Below are 12,940 nucleotides of genomic sequence, written 5' to 3'. Positions count from 1 at the left end.
ACGGCTGCACAGGAGCGGAGCAGGAGAGCACCAGTGTGGGACATGGGGCACAGGAGACCCCCGGAGCGCCCCTGCCTGTGCCAGCAGCCCCCTGCAGCGAGCAGGGTGCTGGGCTCCAGTGCAAGCGCAGGCGCATGGGCTGGGCTGGAGGGGCTCTGTGAGCTCCCCCTGCTTCCCCGGACCTGTGGGGCTTGAGATGGGGTTCGGTGGGGCTGCAGCTGCTGGGAGGGAGGTGCTGCTGGGCTCTGGGGGCTGGCCCAGGGATGGTGCCACTGTGTGCATGGGTGCTGTCAGTGTGGCCCTGCTCTGCACTGCTGGCGGCTGGAGCGGCAGCACTGGAGCTCACAGGGGCTGTGGCACAGGGGGAAGCTGCCGCATCCTGCACTGGGAGGCTCCGGGGAGCTGGTGCTGTGCCTGGAGAGGTGGCGCAGGGCTGGCTCCTGCAGGGATGCAGGCAGGGATGCAGGCAGGGATGCAGGCAAGGATGCAGGCAGGGATGCAGGCAAGGATGAAGGCAAGGATGCAGGCAGGGATGCAGGCAAGGATGCAGGCAAGGATGCAGGCAGGGATGCAGGCAAGGATGCAGGCAAGGATGAAGGCAAGGATGCAGGCAGGGGCCAGGGCTGAGCCTGCCCACAGCAGGAGCTGTGTGGAACTTGGGGAACCCGGAGCGTGCAGAGCTCAGCCCCCCCCCCCCCGCTGCATCGGGAAGGTCCCTGGAGCGCCCTCATAAGCCAGCACCAGCGCTCCCTTGGCACGTCCAGGGCTCATCCCTGAGCTCCTGGGGCTTGGCCAGAGCCTCCTCCTGCAGGAAGGTGCTGGGCTTGGTACCCTGTGGTGCTGTGCTTGGTACCCATGGCTGCAGTGCCCTGCGGTGCTGTGCTCGGTGCCCATGGGTGCAGTGCCCTGCGGTGCTGTGCTCGGTGCCCATGGCTGCAGTGCCCTGCGGTGCTGTGCTCGGTACCCATGGCTGCAGTGCCCTGCGGTGCTGTGCTTGGTACCCTGCGGTGCTGTGCTTGGTACCCTGCGGTGCTGTGCTTGGTGCCCATGGGTGCTCTGGTGCGTGTCCTGCCGTGTGGGCCCCGCTGTGTGGGTCAGGTCCATGCACCCCCAGTGCGTGCCTGCGGGTGCTGCTGAAATAAAGCACTGAGGAGTTTGAGAGCTCGGCTGGACCCTGTGTGGTGCCCACAGCCCGGCCAGGACCCCGGCTGGGTGCAGGATGTGACCATGAAGGATGGGGCTGGGTGCAGGATGCAGATCCCTGGGTGCTGGGTGAGGCTGGGGCTGGAGCCGGGCGGTGGTGGCGCTGGAGGTGGCCGCTCAGCACTGCTGGTGCCCGGGGATGGGGCCTGGCACAGGGACATCCCTGGGGACGGGGACATCCCTGGGGACGGGCACATCCCTGGGTACGGGGACATCCCTGGGTACGGGGACATCCCTGGGTACGGGGACATCCCTGGGTACGGGGACATCCCTGGGTACGGGCACATCCCTGGGTACGGGCGCATCCCTGGGTACGGGCACATCCCTGGGTACGGGCACATCCCTGGGTACGGGCGCATCCCTGGGTACGGGCACATCCCTGGGTACGGGGACATCCCTGGGTACGGGGGCATCCCTGGGTACGGGCGCATCCCTGGGGACGGGGACATCCCTGGGTACGGGCGCATCCCTGGGTACGGGAGCATCCCTGGGTACGGGCGCATCCCTGGGTACGGGGACATCCCTGGGTACGGGAGCATCCCTGGGTACGGGGACATCCCTGGGTACGGGCGCATCCCTGGGTACGGGCGCATCCCTGGGTACGGGCGCATCCCTGGGTACGGGGACATCCCTGGGTACGGGAGCATCCCTGGGTACGGGGACATCCCTGGGTACGGGGGCATCCCTGGGTACGGGCGCATCCCTGGGTACGGGGACATCCCTGGGTACGGGGACATCCCTGGGTACGGGGGCATCCCTGGGCACGGGTCCGTCCCCGCTGTGTCTCCCCCGGCACCCCGAGGCTCCTGCCCCGCCCCTGCAGCCCCCGCTCTGGGGCTCGCAGCTCTTCCTATGGGAGCTGATGCCGGGACCCGGCCCCGCGGGTGCTGCTGCCCCCGGTGCAGGCAGGGACCCCTCGGAGCAGAGCTCAGGTGAGCACGGGTGAGGGTCGGATCCTGCTGCTGCCCCTCGGAGCAGAGCTCAGGTGAACACGGGTGAGGGTCGGATCCTGCTGCCCCCCCTCGGAGCAGAGCTCAGGTGAACACGGGTGAGGGTCGGATCCTGCTGCCCCCCTCGGAGCAGAGCTCCCCTCGGAGCAGAGCTCAGGTGAACACGGGTGAGGGTCGGATCCTGCTGCCCCCTCGGAGCAGAGCTCAGGGGAACACGGGGGGTCGGATCCTGCTCCCCTCGGAGCAGAGCTCAGGTGAACACGGGTGAGGGTCGGATCCTGCTGCCCCCTCGGAGCAGAGCTCAGGGACACGGGTGAGGTTGGATCCTGCTGCCCTCGGAGCAGAGCTCAGGGGAACACGGGTGAGGGTCGGATCCTGCTGCTGCCCCTCGGAGCAGAGCTGGGGAACACGGGTGACGATCTGCGCCCCCTGGAGCAGAGCTCAGGGGAACACGGGTGAGGGTCGGATCCTGCTGTGCCCCTGGAGCAGAGCTCAGGGGACGGGAGGGTCGGATCCTGCTGCTGCCCCTCGGAGCAGAGCTCAGGTGAGCACGGGTGAGGGTCGGATCCTGCTGCCCCCTCGGAGCAGAGCTCAGGGGAACACGGGTGAGGGTCGGATCCTGCTGCCCCCTCGGAGCAGAGCTCAGGTGAACACGGGTGAGGGTCGGATCCTGCTGCCCCCTCGGAGCAGAGCTCGGTGAGCACGGGTGAGGGTCGGATCCTGCTGCCCCTGGAGCAGAGCTCAGGGGAACACGGGTGAGGGTCGGATCCTGCTGCTGCCCTCGGAGCAGAGCTCGGGAACACGGGTGAGGGTCGGATCCTGCTGCTGCCCCCTGGAGCAGAGCTCAGGTGAGCACGGGTGAGGGTCGGATCCGCTGCCCCCTCGGAGCAGAGCTCAGGGGAACACGGGTGAGGGTCGGATCCTGCTGCTGCCCCCTCGGAGCAGAGCTCAGGGGAACACGGGTGAGGGTCGGATCCTGCTGCCCCCTCGGAGCAGAGCTCAGGTGAACACGGGTGAGGGTCGGATCCTGCTGCTGCCCCCTCGGAGCAGAGCTCAGGTGAACACGGGTGAGGGTCGGATCCTGCTGCCCCCTCGGAGCAGAGCTGGGGAACACGGGTGAGGGTCGGATCCTGCTGCCCCCTGGAGCAGAGCTCAGGGGAACACGGGTGAGGGTCGGATCCTGCTGCCCCTCGGAGCAGAGCTCAGGTGAACACGGGTGAGGGTCGGATCCTGCTGCCCCCCTCGGAGCAGAGCTCAGGTGAACACGGGTGAGGGTCGGATCCTGCTGCCCCCTCGGAGCAGAGCTCAGGGGAACACGGGTGAGGGTCGGATCCTGCTGCCCCCTCGGAGCAGAGCTCAGGGGAACACGGGTGAGGGTCGGATCCTGCTGCTGCCCCCTCGGAGCAGAGCTCAGGGGAACACGGGTGAGGGTCGGCTGCTCCCCTCGGAGCAGAGCTCAGGGGAACACGGGTGAGGGTCGGATCCTGCTGCCCCCTCGGAGCAGAGCTGGGGAACACGGGTGAGGGTCGGATCCTGCTGCCCCTCGGAGCAGAGCTCAGGGGAACACGGGTGAGGGTCGGATCCTGCTGCCCCCTCGGAGCAGAGCTCAGGGGAACACGGGTGAGGCATCCGCTGCCCCCTCGGAGCAGAGCTCAGGGGAACACGGGTGAGGGTCGGATCCTGCTGCCCCCTCGGAGCAGAGCTCAGGGGAACACGGGTGAGGGTCGGATCCTGCTGCCCCCTCGGAGCAGAGCTCAGGGAACCGGGAGGGGCTGTGCCCCTCGGCAGAGTGGGAACACGGGTGAGGGTCGGATCCTGCTGCCCCCTCGGAGCAGAGCTCAGGGGAACACGGGTGAGGGTCGGATCCTGCTGCCCCCTCGGAGCAGAGCTCAGGGGAACACGGGTGAGGGTCGGATCCTGCTGCCCCCTCGGAGCAGAGCTCAGGTGAACACGGGTGAGGGTCGGATCCTGCTGCCCCTGGAGCAGAGCTCAGGTGAACACGGGTGAGGGTCGGATCCTGCTGCCCCCTCGGAGCAGAGCTCAGGGGAACACGGTGAGGGTCGGATCCTGCTGCCCCCTCGGAGCAGAGCTCAGGGGAACACGGGTGAGGGTCGGATCCTGCTGCTGCGCTGGGAGCGGAGCCCATGGGGGGAGCCGGGTTCGGTGCAGCCGGGACCCAGGAGCCCAGCAGGGATGAGGCAGAGACACAGCGGGGCACGGGCTGGGGGGGACCGTGCGAGGCTGGAGAAAGAGCTGGCTGTGGGGGCAGGACAGGGATGGGGCATGGGGATGGGGCATGGGGACAGGACACGGGGGTGGGACATGGGGATGGGACAGGACATGGGGGTGAGGATGGGGCGTGGGGGTGGGGATGGGACAGGACATGGGGATGGGACATGGGGATGGGACAGGACATGGGGGTGGGACAAGGGGATGGGACATGGGGATGGGAATGGGGACGGGACCCGGGGACAGGACAAGCGGATGGGGACGGGACGTGTCCGCAGTCTCCCGGCCCCGCGGCCCCAGCACCCACGCAGCCCCACAGGGAACAAAGCCCCAGCTTGTGGCAGGCGCCGGGCTCAGCCCCTGCTGCAGGAAGGCCCCGGGGCTGCACAAGGGGCCCGTGTGGGGCAGTGGGGACCCTGCCAGGACCCGGCTGGGGACGGACACAGAGCACGAGCCAGGGCCGCGGGGATGGAGGGGACCTGAGTGCGGCCCAGCGGCTGCTGCCATTGAGCTGCTGCTGCCATAGATCTGGTGCCATAGAGCTGGTGCCATAGAGCTGCTGCCATCATCATCCTCAGTGCTCATTCACAGCACCCAGGTCCCCCATCACAGCCCAGCTCCACGGGCACCAGGACACAGGGCTCCAACCCCTGCCTGCAGGTCTGGAGCAGGCGGGACAATGAAGAGAAGGCTCAGGGGGGACCTGATGGCTGCCTCCAAGTGCCTGAGAGGAGGATGGAGCCAGGAGGGGCTGGGCTCTGCTCCCAAGGAACAAGGGATGGGACAAGAGGAACCGGCCTCAAGCTGCACCAGGGCAGGGTTAGATGGAGCTGAGGAGCAATTCCTGCCCCAGAGGGTGCTCAGGCATTGGAACAGGCTGCCCAGGGCAGGGCTGCAGGCACCGGCCCTGCAAGGGTTCACACCCCCTCAGTGCCATGGGGCAGTGGTGGCCGTGGGGCAATGCTTGGGGTGCAAGCATTGCACTGGGTGGACCTGAAGCCCTTCCCCAGCCCGGTTGGTTCCACGGCTGAGTGCAGGAGATAGCGGCACCAGCAGCAGCGGCAGCACCACCACCACCACCAGCAGCAGCGGCAGCCGCAGCCGTTCCCTCCCTGGCAATGGGCAGGGCGCAGGGGAGGCGCAGGGGAGGCGCGGGGAGCACAGGACACGGAGCCTGGGCAGGGCTTTATTGAAGGAGAAGCAGCTCGGGGGGCGCTGGTCGGAGCTGAGCCCCGGAGCCCCGGCCCCGGCCCTGCGGGATCCCCCCCCCGGCAGCGCCCCCATTGCCCAGGGCTGCGGCACCGGGCCCGGCCCCCCCAGCGCAGCCACAGCGGCCACACACGGGGCTGGCACCTCCGGAGCAGGGAATGCGGTGGCAGGGGCAGGGCCCCATGGGGGGCTTGGGATTGGGTGGGGGGTCCCCATGGGGTGCTCGGGATGGGGTGGCAGGGGCAGGTGCCCATGGGGGCTCGGGGTGCGGTGGCAGGGGCAGGTCCCCATGGGGTGCTTGGGATGGGGTGGGAGGTCCCCACGGGGTGCTCGGGATGGGGTGGCAGGGGCAGGTCCCCATGGGGTGCTCGGGATGTGGTGGCAGGGGCAGGTCCCCATGGGGTACTTAGGATGCAGTGGCAGGGGCAGGTCCCCATGGGGTGCTCGGGATGGGGTGGCAGGGGCAGGTCCCCATGGGGTGCTCAGGATGGGGTGGCAGGGGCAGGTCCCCATGGGGTGCTCAGGATGCAGTGGCAGGGGCAGGTCCCCATGGGGGGCTTGGGATGGGGTGGGAGGGGCAGGTCCCCATGGGGTGCTCGGGATGCAGTGGCAGGGGCAGGTCCCCATGGGGTGCTCGGGATGGGGTGGCAGGGGCAGGTCCCCATGGGGTGCTCGGGATGCAGTGGCAGGGGCAGGTCCCCATGGGGGGCTTGGGATGGGGTGGGAGGGGCAGGTCCCCATGGGGTGCTCGGGATGCAGTGGCAGGGGCAGGTCCCCATGGGGTGCTCGGGATGGGGTGGCAGGGGCAGGTCCCCATGGGGTGCTCGGGATGCAGTCGCAGGGGCAGGTCCCCATGGGGTGCTCGGGGTGCAGTGGCAGGGGCAGGTGCCCATGGGCTGCTTGGGATGCAGTGGCAGGGGCAGGTCCCCATGGGGTGCTCAGGATGGGGTGGGAGGTGCCCATGGGGTGCTCGGGATGCAGTGGCAGGGGCAGGTCCCCATGGGGTGCTCAGGATGGGGTCAGAGGTCCCCATGGGGTGCTCGGGATGCAGTGGCAGGGGCAGGTGCCCATGAGCTGCTTGGGATGCAGTGGCAGGGGCAGGTGCCCATGGGGTGCTCAGGATGCAGTGGCAGGGGCAGGTCCCCATGGGGTGCTCAGGATGCAGTGGCAGGGGCAGGTCCCCATGGGGTGCTCGGGATGGGGTGCTCGGTGCCCATGGGGTCCTCAGGGCAGGAGGTGGGGTTCAGCCACCCCGAGCATCCCCTTCTCCATGCCGGGACCAGAGAGATGTCAGCCAAAAGCGGATGCTGAGAGGCAGGGCCGGGGCTGGGGGCGCCGGGGGTGTTTGGGGTCCCCGCTGCCCGCGGGGCAGGAGCCAGTTAGTGCAAACAAGGTCTCTATTATTAAAGCTGCTGGGGTCGGTCCGGGGGGGTCAGGGGGGCACCGGGGCGGGCAGGGGCGCGCAGTCACAAGAGGACGCAGGGCTTCTTGGGCTTGGCCGGGGCAGGGTTGAGCACGGCCCGCACGGCCTCGGTGAACACATCCTTGATGCCCTCCTGGTTGAGCGCCGAGCACTCGAGGTACTTGACGGCGCGGATCTGCTTGGAGAGGCTGATGCCCTGCTGGGTGGTGATGGGCGCCTGGTTCTGCTCCTTGAGGCGCTTCATGGTCTCGGGGTTGTTCCTCAGATCCTTCTTGGTGCCCACGAGGAGGATGGGCACGCTGGGGCAGTGGTGGCACACCTCCGGGTACCACTTGTGCTTCACGTTCTCGTAGGAGGGCGGGCTGGCGATGGAGAAGCAGATGATGAAGACGTTGGTCTGGGGGTAGGAGAGCGTCCGCAGGCGGTCGTACTCCTCCTGGCCGGCCGTGTCCCACAGGTTTAAGTTAATAGTCCTGCCGTCCACCGTGTTCTGGGCGCTGTAGTTGTCGAACACGGTGGGGATGTACTCCTTGGGGAAGGCGTTGGTGGTGTAGCAGATGAGCAGGCAGGTCTTGCCCACCGCCCCATCGCCCACCACCACGCACTTGATGCTCTGCATCCCGGAGGCTCCGTGGGCCCTCAGCAGCCTGCAGGGAGAGGGGAGAAGAGGAGAGGGTCAGGGCAGGGAACACGCCAGGGCTGAGACCACCGGAGCCCCTGTGCCCGGACATCCCCCCACCCATCCAGGGTGCAGAGGACAGGTCCCTCCATCCCACAGGCCCCGCAATGCACAGAGCCCGGATACCCCCCAGTGAGGAACCGCATCCCCAACCCAGGCCAGACTTGTGCCACCGGGATGCTGTAGAGCCCTGTGCCACGTGCAACATCGGGTGACATAAATCAAGGAATGGGTTGGGATGAAGGGACCTTAAAGCTCCTCCGTTCCCAACCCCTGCCCCGGGCAGGGACCCCTTCCACTGGAGCAGCTTGCTCCAAGCCCCTGTGTCCAACCTGGCCTTGAGCACTGCCAGGGATGGGGCAGCCACAGCTTCTCTGGGCACCCTGTGCCAGCGCCTCAGCACCCTCACAGGGAAGAGCTTCTGCCTAAGAGCTCAGCTCAGTCTCCCCTCGGGCAGGTTCAAGCCATTCCCCTTGGCCTGGCCCTACAGGCCCTTGTCCCAAGCCCCTCTCCAGGTTCCCTGCAGCCCCTTTAGGCACTGGAGCTGCTCTCAGGTCTCCCCATAGCCCAGCAGAGGTGCAGGATCCCCTCCCTGAGCCGCTGCTCACTCTCTGGGGTGCCCCCAGCACAGGGGCAGTTCCGTGCCCCCAGTCCAGCACACGGAAGGTACCGGATGGAGGGCACAGGGGCAGCAGCCCCGGGTGGGTTTGGAGCCCGGGTGCTGTGGCCGGGCTGGAGCTGGGTGACGTCCGCCCCAGCAGCTGTGTTTACCCCAGGGCCCGGAGCGTTCCCCTGTTCCCTTCCTCGGGTTCCCTCTGCAATTGCCATCAGGGGCCGCATCCTGCTCCCCTTCCTGCTGCGGGCTGGACCCGAGCCGAGCCCAGCCGAGCCGAGCCGAGCCGAGCCCAGCCCAGCCGAGCCGAGCCCAGCCGAGCCCAGCCGAGCCGAGCCGAGCCGAGCCGAGCCCGGCCGAGCCCAGCCGAGCCGAGCCGAGCCGAGCCGAGCCCGGCCGAGCCGAGCCGAGCCGAGCCGAGCCGAGGTGCGCGTCCCCGCACGGGGCACCGGGTCCGGCGCCTCTCTCCCCACCGGGACCCGACCCCTGCCCCCCCGCATTCACCGCCCCGGAGCCCGGCCGCGGCGGGCAGCGGCTCCTGCGCTGCAGGACGGGAGCGAGCGGCGGGGCCGGGGCCGCTGCCTGGAGCCGGAGCCCGCGGTCCCCAGAGCCCCGGGGGAAGGGGAAGGAGCCGGGCCCGGGCCCCGGCCCCCGATGGGGAAGCGGCTTCTTCCTCTTCCCGCCCTGACACCGCTTCCTGCCGCCGCGGGGCCGGGTGCGCCCTGACCCCCGCCCGAACCGGCCCGGCCCCGGCCCCCCCCCCCGCCCGCTCCGGGGCAGACGCAGCCCTGAGGCTCCCCCGCTCCGGCTGCACCCGCAGGGGGGTCCCGGAGCCGGGGGTCAGGGTGGGGCCGCGGCAGCAGCGGGACCCCCCCGGGGGCTGCGGGGCTGGGGGCAGAGGGGTGGGAGCAGGAGCGCAGGGATGGGGACGGGGTGAGGAGGGGACGGTGGGAGCAGGAGCGCAGGGATGGGGACGGGGTGAGGAGGGGACGGTGGGAGCAGGGCAGGGAGAGAAGGAGCGGAGGGAGCAGGACAGGGGGAGGAGGAACTGGATCAGAGCGATCGGAGCAGGAGGAGAGCGATGGTGAAAGGACCAGGAGCATGGCAGTGGGAGCAGGATCAAAGGCAGAAGAAGCAGAGTGGGTGAGAGCGGGTCAGTGGGAGGAGGAACCAGATCAGAGCGATGGGAGCAGGATCAGGATCGGGACAGTGGGAGCAGAAGCAGAGTGAGTGCGGTCATGGCTGAGGTGGGAGCCAGGGGGTCCTGTGGCAGCCCCAGACTCAAGTCAGGGGGTCCTGGGGACACCCCATGGCTGGGGTGTTGTATCCAGAGCCTGTCCCTGCCTGTCCATCCCTGGGGAAAGGACACGGGTGGGAGGAGCTGCTAGAGCCTGAGGCCAACGGTGGCAGCAGAAGAGATGGGCAGGAGCTGGCTCCAGGGGGATGGGGATGAAGCAGTGACCCCCCCCCCCCAGCTCCCCATCCCTTGTGTGACCCCTGAGCACCCACCGTGGCCCCACCACGGTCCCAGCATGGAACACACTGAGCTCAAACCCCACCTGCGGGTGCCTGGGATGAACTGGGAGCAGTGAGCACCCTGCATCCCGGGAAAGGCCCCCGCTGAGTCAGCGAGTGAGGAAGGGGATGGGGCACACGGAAACACTCGTGCCCATGAGAGCATCGATGCTGCAGGGCAGGAGGCGAGGAGGAGGCAGTGGGCAGGGGACCTCCATGACCACGAGGGTGCTCAGGGGCTGGAGCAGCTCCTGCATGGAGCCAGGCTGAGAACATTGGGGCTGTTGAGCCTGGAGAAGAGAAGCTGCGTGGAGACCTCAGAGCAGCTTCCAGTGTCTGAAGGGGGCCTATAGGGATGCTGGGGAGGGACTCTTCATTAGGGACTGCAGTGATAGGACAAGGGGTGATGGGTTCAGACTGAAACAGGGGAAGTTCAGGTTGGAGATAAGGCAGAAGCTCTTCCCTGTGAGGGTGCTGAGGCGCTGGCACAGGGTGCCCAGAGAAGCTGTGGCTGCCCCATCCCTGGCAGTGCTCAAGGCCAGGTTGGACACAGGGGCTTGGAGCAAGCTGCTCCAGTGGAAGGGGTCCCTGCCTGTGGCATCTTTAAGGTCCCTCCCAACCGAAACCCTTCCATGAAGACCCCAGCGGGGGAGGTGGGAGCGGAGCCCACGGGGACCAGGAGCCCGCAGCCAGTCCCGGCCCGGGGCTGCAGCCCGTGCCCACCGGATGGGCGGCGCTGGCCCGGGGTGAGCGGAGCCCGGCCCCGCACAAGGCGCGCTCTGTTCTCCGGGGACGGCCGCGGCCGGCAGCGACTTTCACCCCTGCAGGGCCCCGGGCACGTCCTGCGTGGGGCACAGCCCCGGGGGGCTCCGGAGGGGCCGGGACCCCCCCATCCCCGCGGGAGGGGGCGGGGGGAGGGAGAACCGGAGCATGGGGGGGGTGCACAGAGCGCAGCCCCCGTGCGAGCGCTGGGTGCTGGGGGGCGATTCGGGTGCAGGGTGGGGGCGGGGGCCGCACGCTGACACCCCCCCCCCCCCCCCCCGCCATCACCGGACGGGAAAACGGCCTCAGCCCCGGTGCAGCACAAAACGGGAAGCAAAACGAGCCCGGGGCATCCCCGCCGGGGGTTTCCGCTGGGGGGGGGACGGGGACGTGGACGGGGACGGGGACGGAGCAGCCGCTCCCTGAGCTCCGGCCCCAGGGACACAGGGACCCGGCCCCAGCAAAGCAAACCCATGGACAGACACAGTGTGCTCCACGGACAGACACACGGTGTCCCCATGGACAGACACACGGTGTGGCCCATTGACAAACACACGGTGTCCCCATGGACTGAGCAGGGCTGTCCAGGGCTGAGGGCGGCAGCATCAGCATCGGTGGGAGTCAGCACCAGCATCCGGTGGGAGCGGGTGGGGGGCTCTGCCCGGTGCTGATGGGGTCCCTGCTCTGCAGGTCCTGCTTTGCTGCACCGGTGACACCGGTGCCCCCGGCTCAGCCCTGGTACCCCCGGCTCAGCCCCGGTACCCCCGGCTCAGCCCCGGTACCCCCGGCTCAGCCCCAGGCCTGGCAGCTGTAACCTTCCCACTGAGCCATCGAATCATAGAACAGTTCGGGATGGAAAGGACCCTGTGATCACCCAGTTCCAACCCCTGCCATGGGCAGGGACACCTCACACTAAACCATGGCACCCAAGGCTCTGTCCAACCTGGCCTTGAACACTGCCAGGGATGGAGCATTCACAACCTCCAGGGGCTGCTTTTCCTCCTGTCCCAGCTCAGCCCCGTCCAGAGCAATTTCCTCATTTGATTTCCCTCCTCCGGGGATGGATGGAAGATGGATGGAGGGATGGATGGAGGGATGGATGGATGGAGGGATGGATGGATGGATGGATGGAGGGATGGAGGGATGGATGGATGGATGGACGGATGGATGGAGGGATGGATGGATGAATGGATGATGGAGGGAAGGATGGATGAATGGATGGATGGATGGATGGATGGAGGGAAGGACGGATGGAAGACAGATGGATGGGTGAGTGGATGGAGCCTGGCCTCAGTCCACAGCAAGTGAGCCTGCCACTGCTCACACCAGCAGAGGCACAGACAAGACCCAGGGCAGAGCACCCCAGCATGGGGCCAGTTTGCCACCTCTCAACGCTGCGGTCAAGCCAAAGCCCCACACTGGGCATGCACCAGACGAGCCCCCATGGGCCAGCACCTCGAGATGTGCACCCCCGGCATCACCAGCAATACCCCACTGGGTGCTCCCATCTACCTGCACCTGTGGTCCCAGCACCATCCCCCTGCTGGGTGACGTCCCCATGTGCCAACCCTGGTGCTTCAGCTCCACTGAGCAGAGAGGAGCGAGCCCAGTAGGACCAGGCCCATGCACCCACCATGGATCATCTCCCCCGGCACTTGGGGACCCACGGATGCCCCCCCTCAGCAGAGGGACACACTGAGAGGTGACCCCACAACCAGCACCCACCACAGCCACATGGGACAGAGACACCCCCAGTGCACTGTGCTGTGTGATGGACCCAGTGCTGAGAGCACTGCAGCGTGGGTGCTGCTGAGCACGTGCCACAGCACGTATGTGACAGCATGTGACAGCGTGTGACAGCGTGTGCGAGTGACGTGCGTGGTGCAGTGTGCGCAGTGTTGCAATGAGCGTTGCGTGACGTGCCCCGTGTGTTGTAACTGGTGTGTTGTAAGCATGAGGCCATGGGGGGGGGCGGTGAATGCAGTGTGTGCAGTGTGCAGGGTTCTACCTCTCAGTGGGTGCAGCATGAAGTGCCGAATCTGCAATGCGTGCACTGGGGGTTGCAGTGAGTGCAGTGGGTAAAGGGTGCAGTGGGCAGTGCAGGGGGGGCCATGGGTGCAGATCAGGGGGGTAGAGTGCAGGGGGAGCAGTGCAGGTGCTGCAGTGAGAAGTGCAACGGGTGCAGTGCAGGGGGAGCAGTGTAGGGGGTGCAGGGGGCGCAGTGCAGGGGGCGCAGTGTAGCGGGTGCAGGGGGTGCAGTGCAGGGGGTGCAGGGAGCGCAGTGCAGGGGGCGCAGTGCAGGGGGTGCAGGGGGTGCAGCGCAGGGGGTGCAGGGAGCACAGTGCAGGGGGCGCAGG

General features: G+C 68.1%; 1 protein-coding gene across 1 annotated transcript; it reads right to left on the bottom strand.

The window, feature by feature from the left end:
* Positions 1 to 7,006: 7,006 nt before the first annotated feature.
* On the bottom strand, positions 7,007 to 7,665 carry RHOG (ras homolog family member G). Its single transcript, XM_061342595.1, has one exon. It carries the CDS (start codon positions 7,631 to 7,633, stop codon positions 7,058 to 7,060), a length of 576 nt encoding a protein of 191 aa, XP_061198579.1. The 5' UTR covers positions 7,634 to 7,665; the 3' UTR covers positions 7,007 to 7,057.
* Between the last annotated feature and the right edge of the window lie 5,275 nt (positions 7,666 to 12,940).

This window comes from Neopsephotus bourkii, unplaced genomic scaffold (assembly GCF_033783945.1).
Source record: "Neopsephotus bourkii isolate Nb327-2 ecotype Australia unplaced genomic scaffold, CSIRO-AGI_Nbou_v1 NB_1799, whole genome shotgun sequence".
NCBI classification, from domain to species: Eukaryota; Metazoa; Chordata; class Aves; order Psittaciformes; family Psittacidae; genus Neopsephotus; species Neopsephotus bourkii.
The sequence above is the reverse complement of the archived record's forward strand: the minus strand, read 5'-3'. Positions and strand labels throughout refer to the sequence as shown.

Bases quoted from the DNA above. Each gene is read 5' to 3' on its own strand.
- RHOG (XM_061342595.1), bottom strand. From the start codon at position 7,633: ATGCAGAGCATCAAGTGCGTGGTGGTGGGCGATGGGGCGGTGGGCAAG.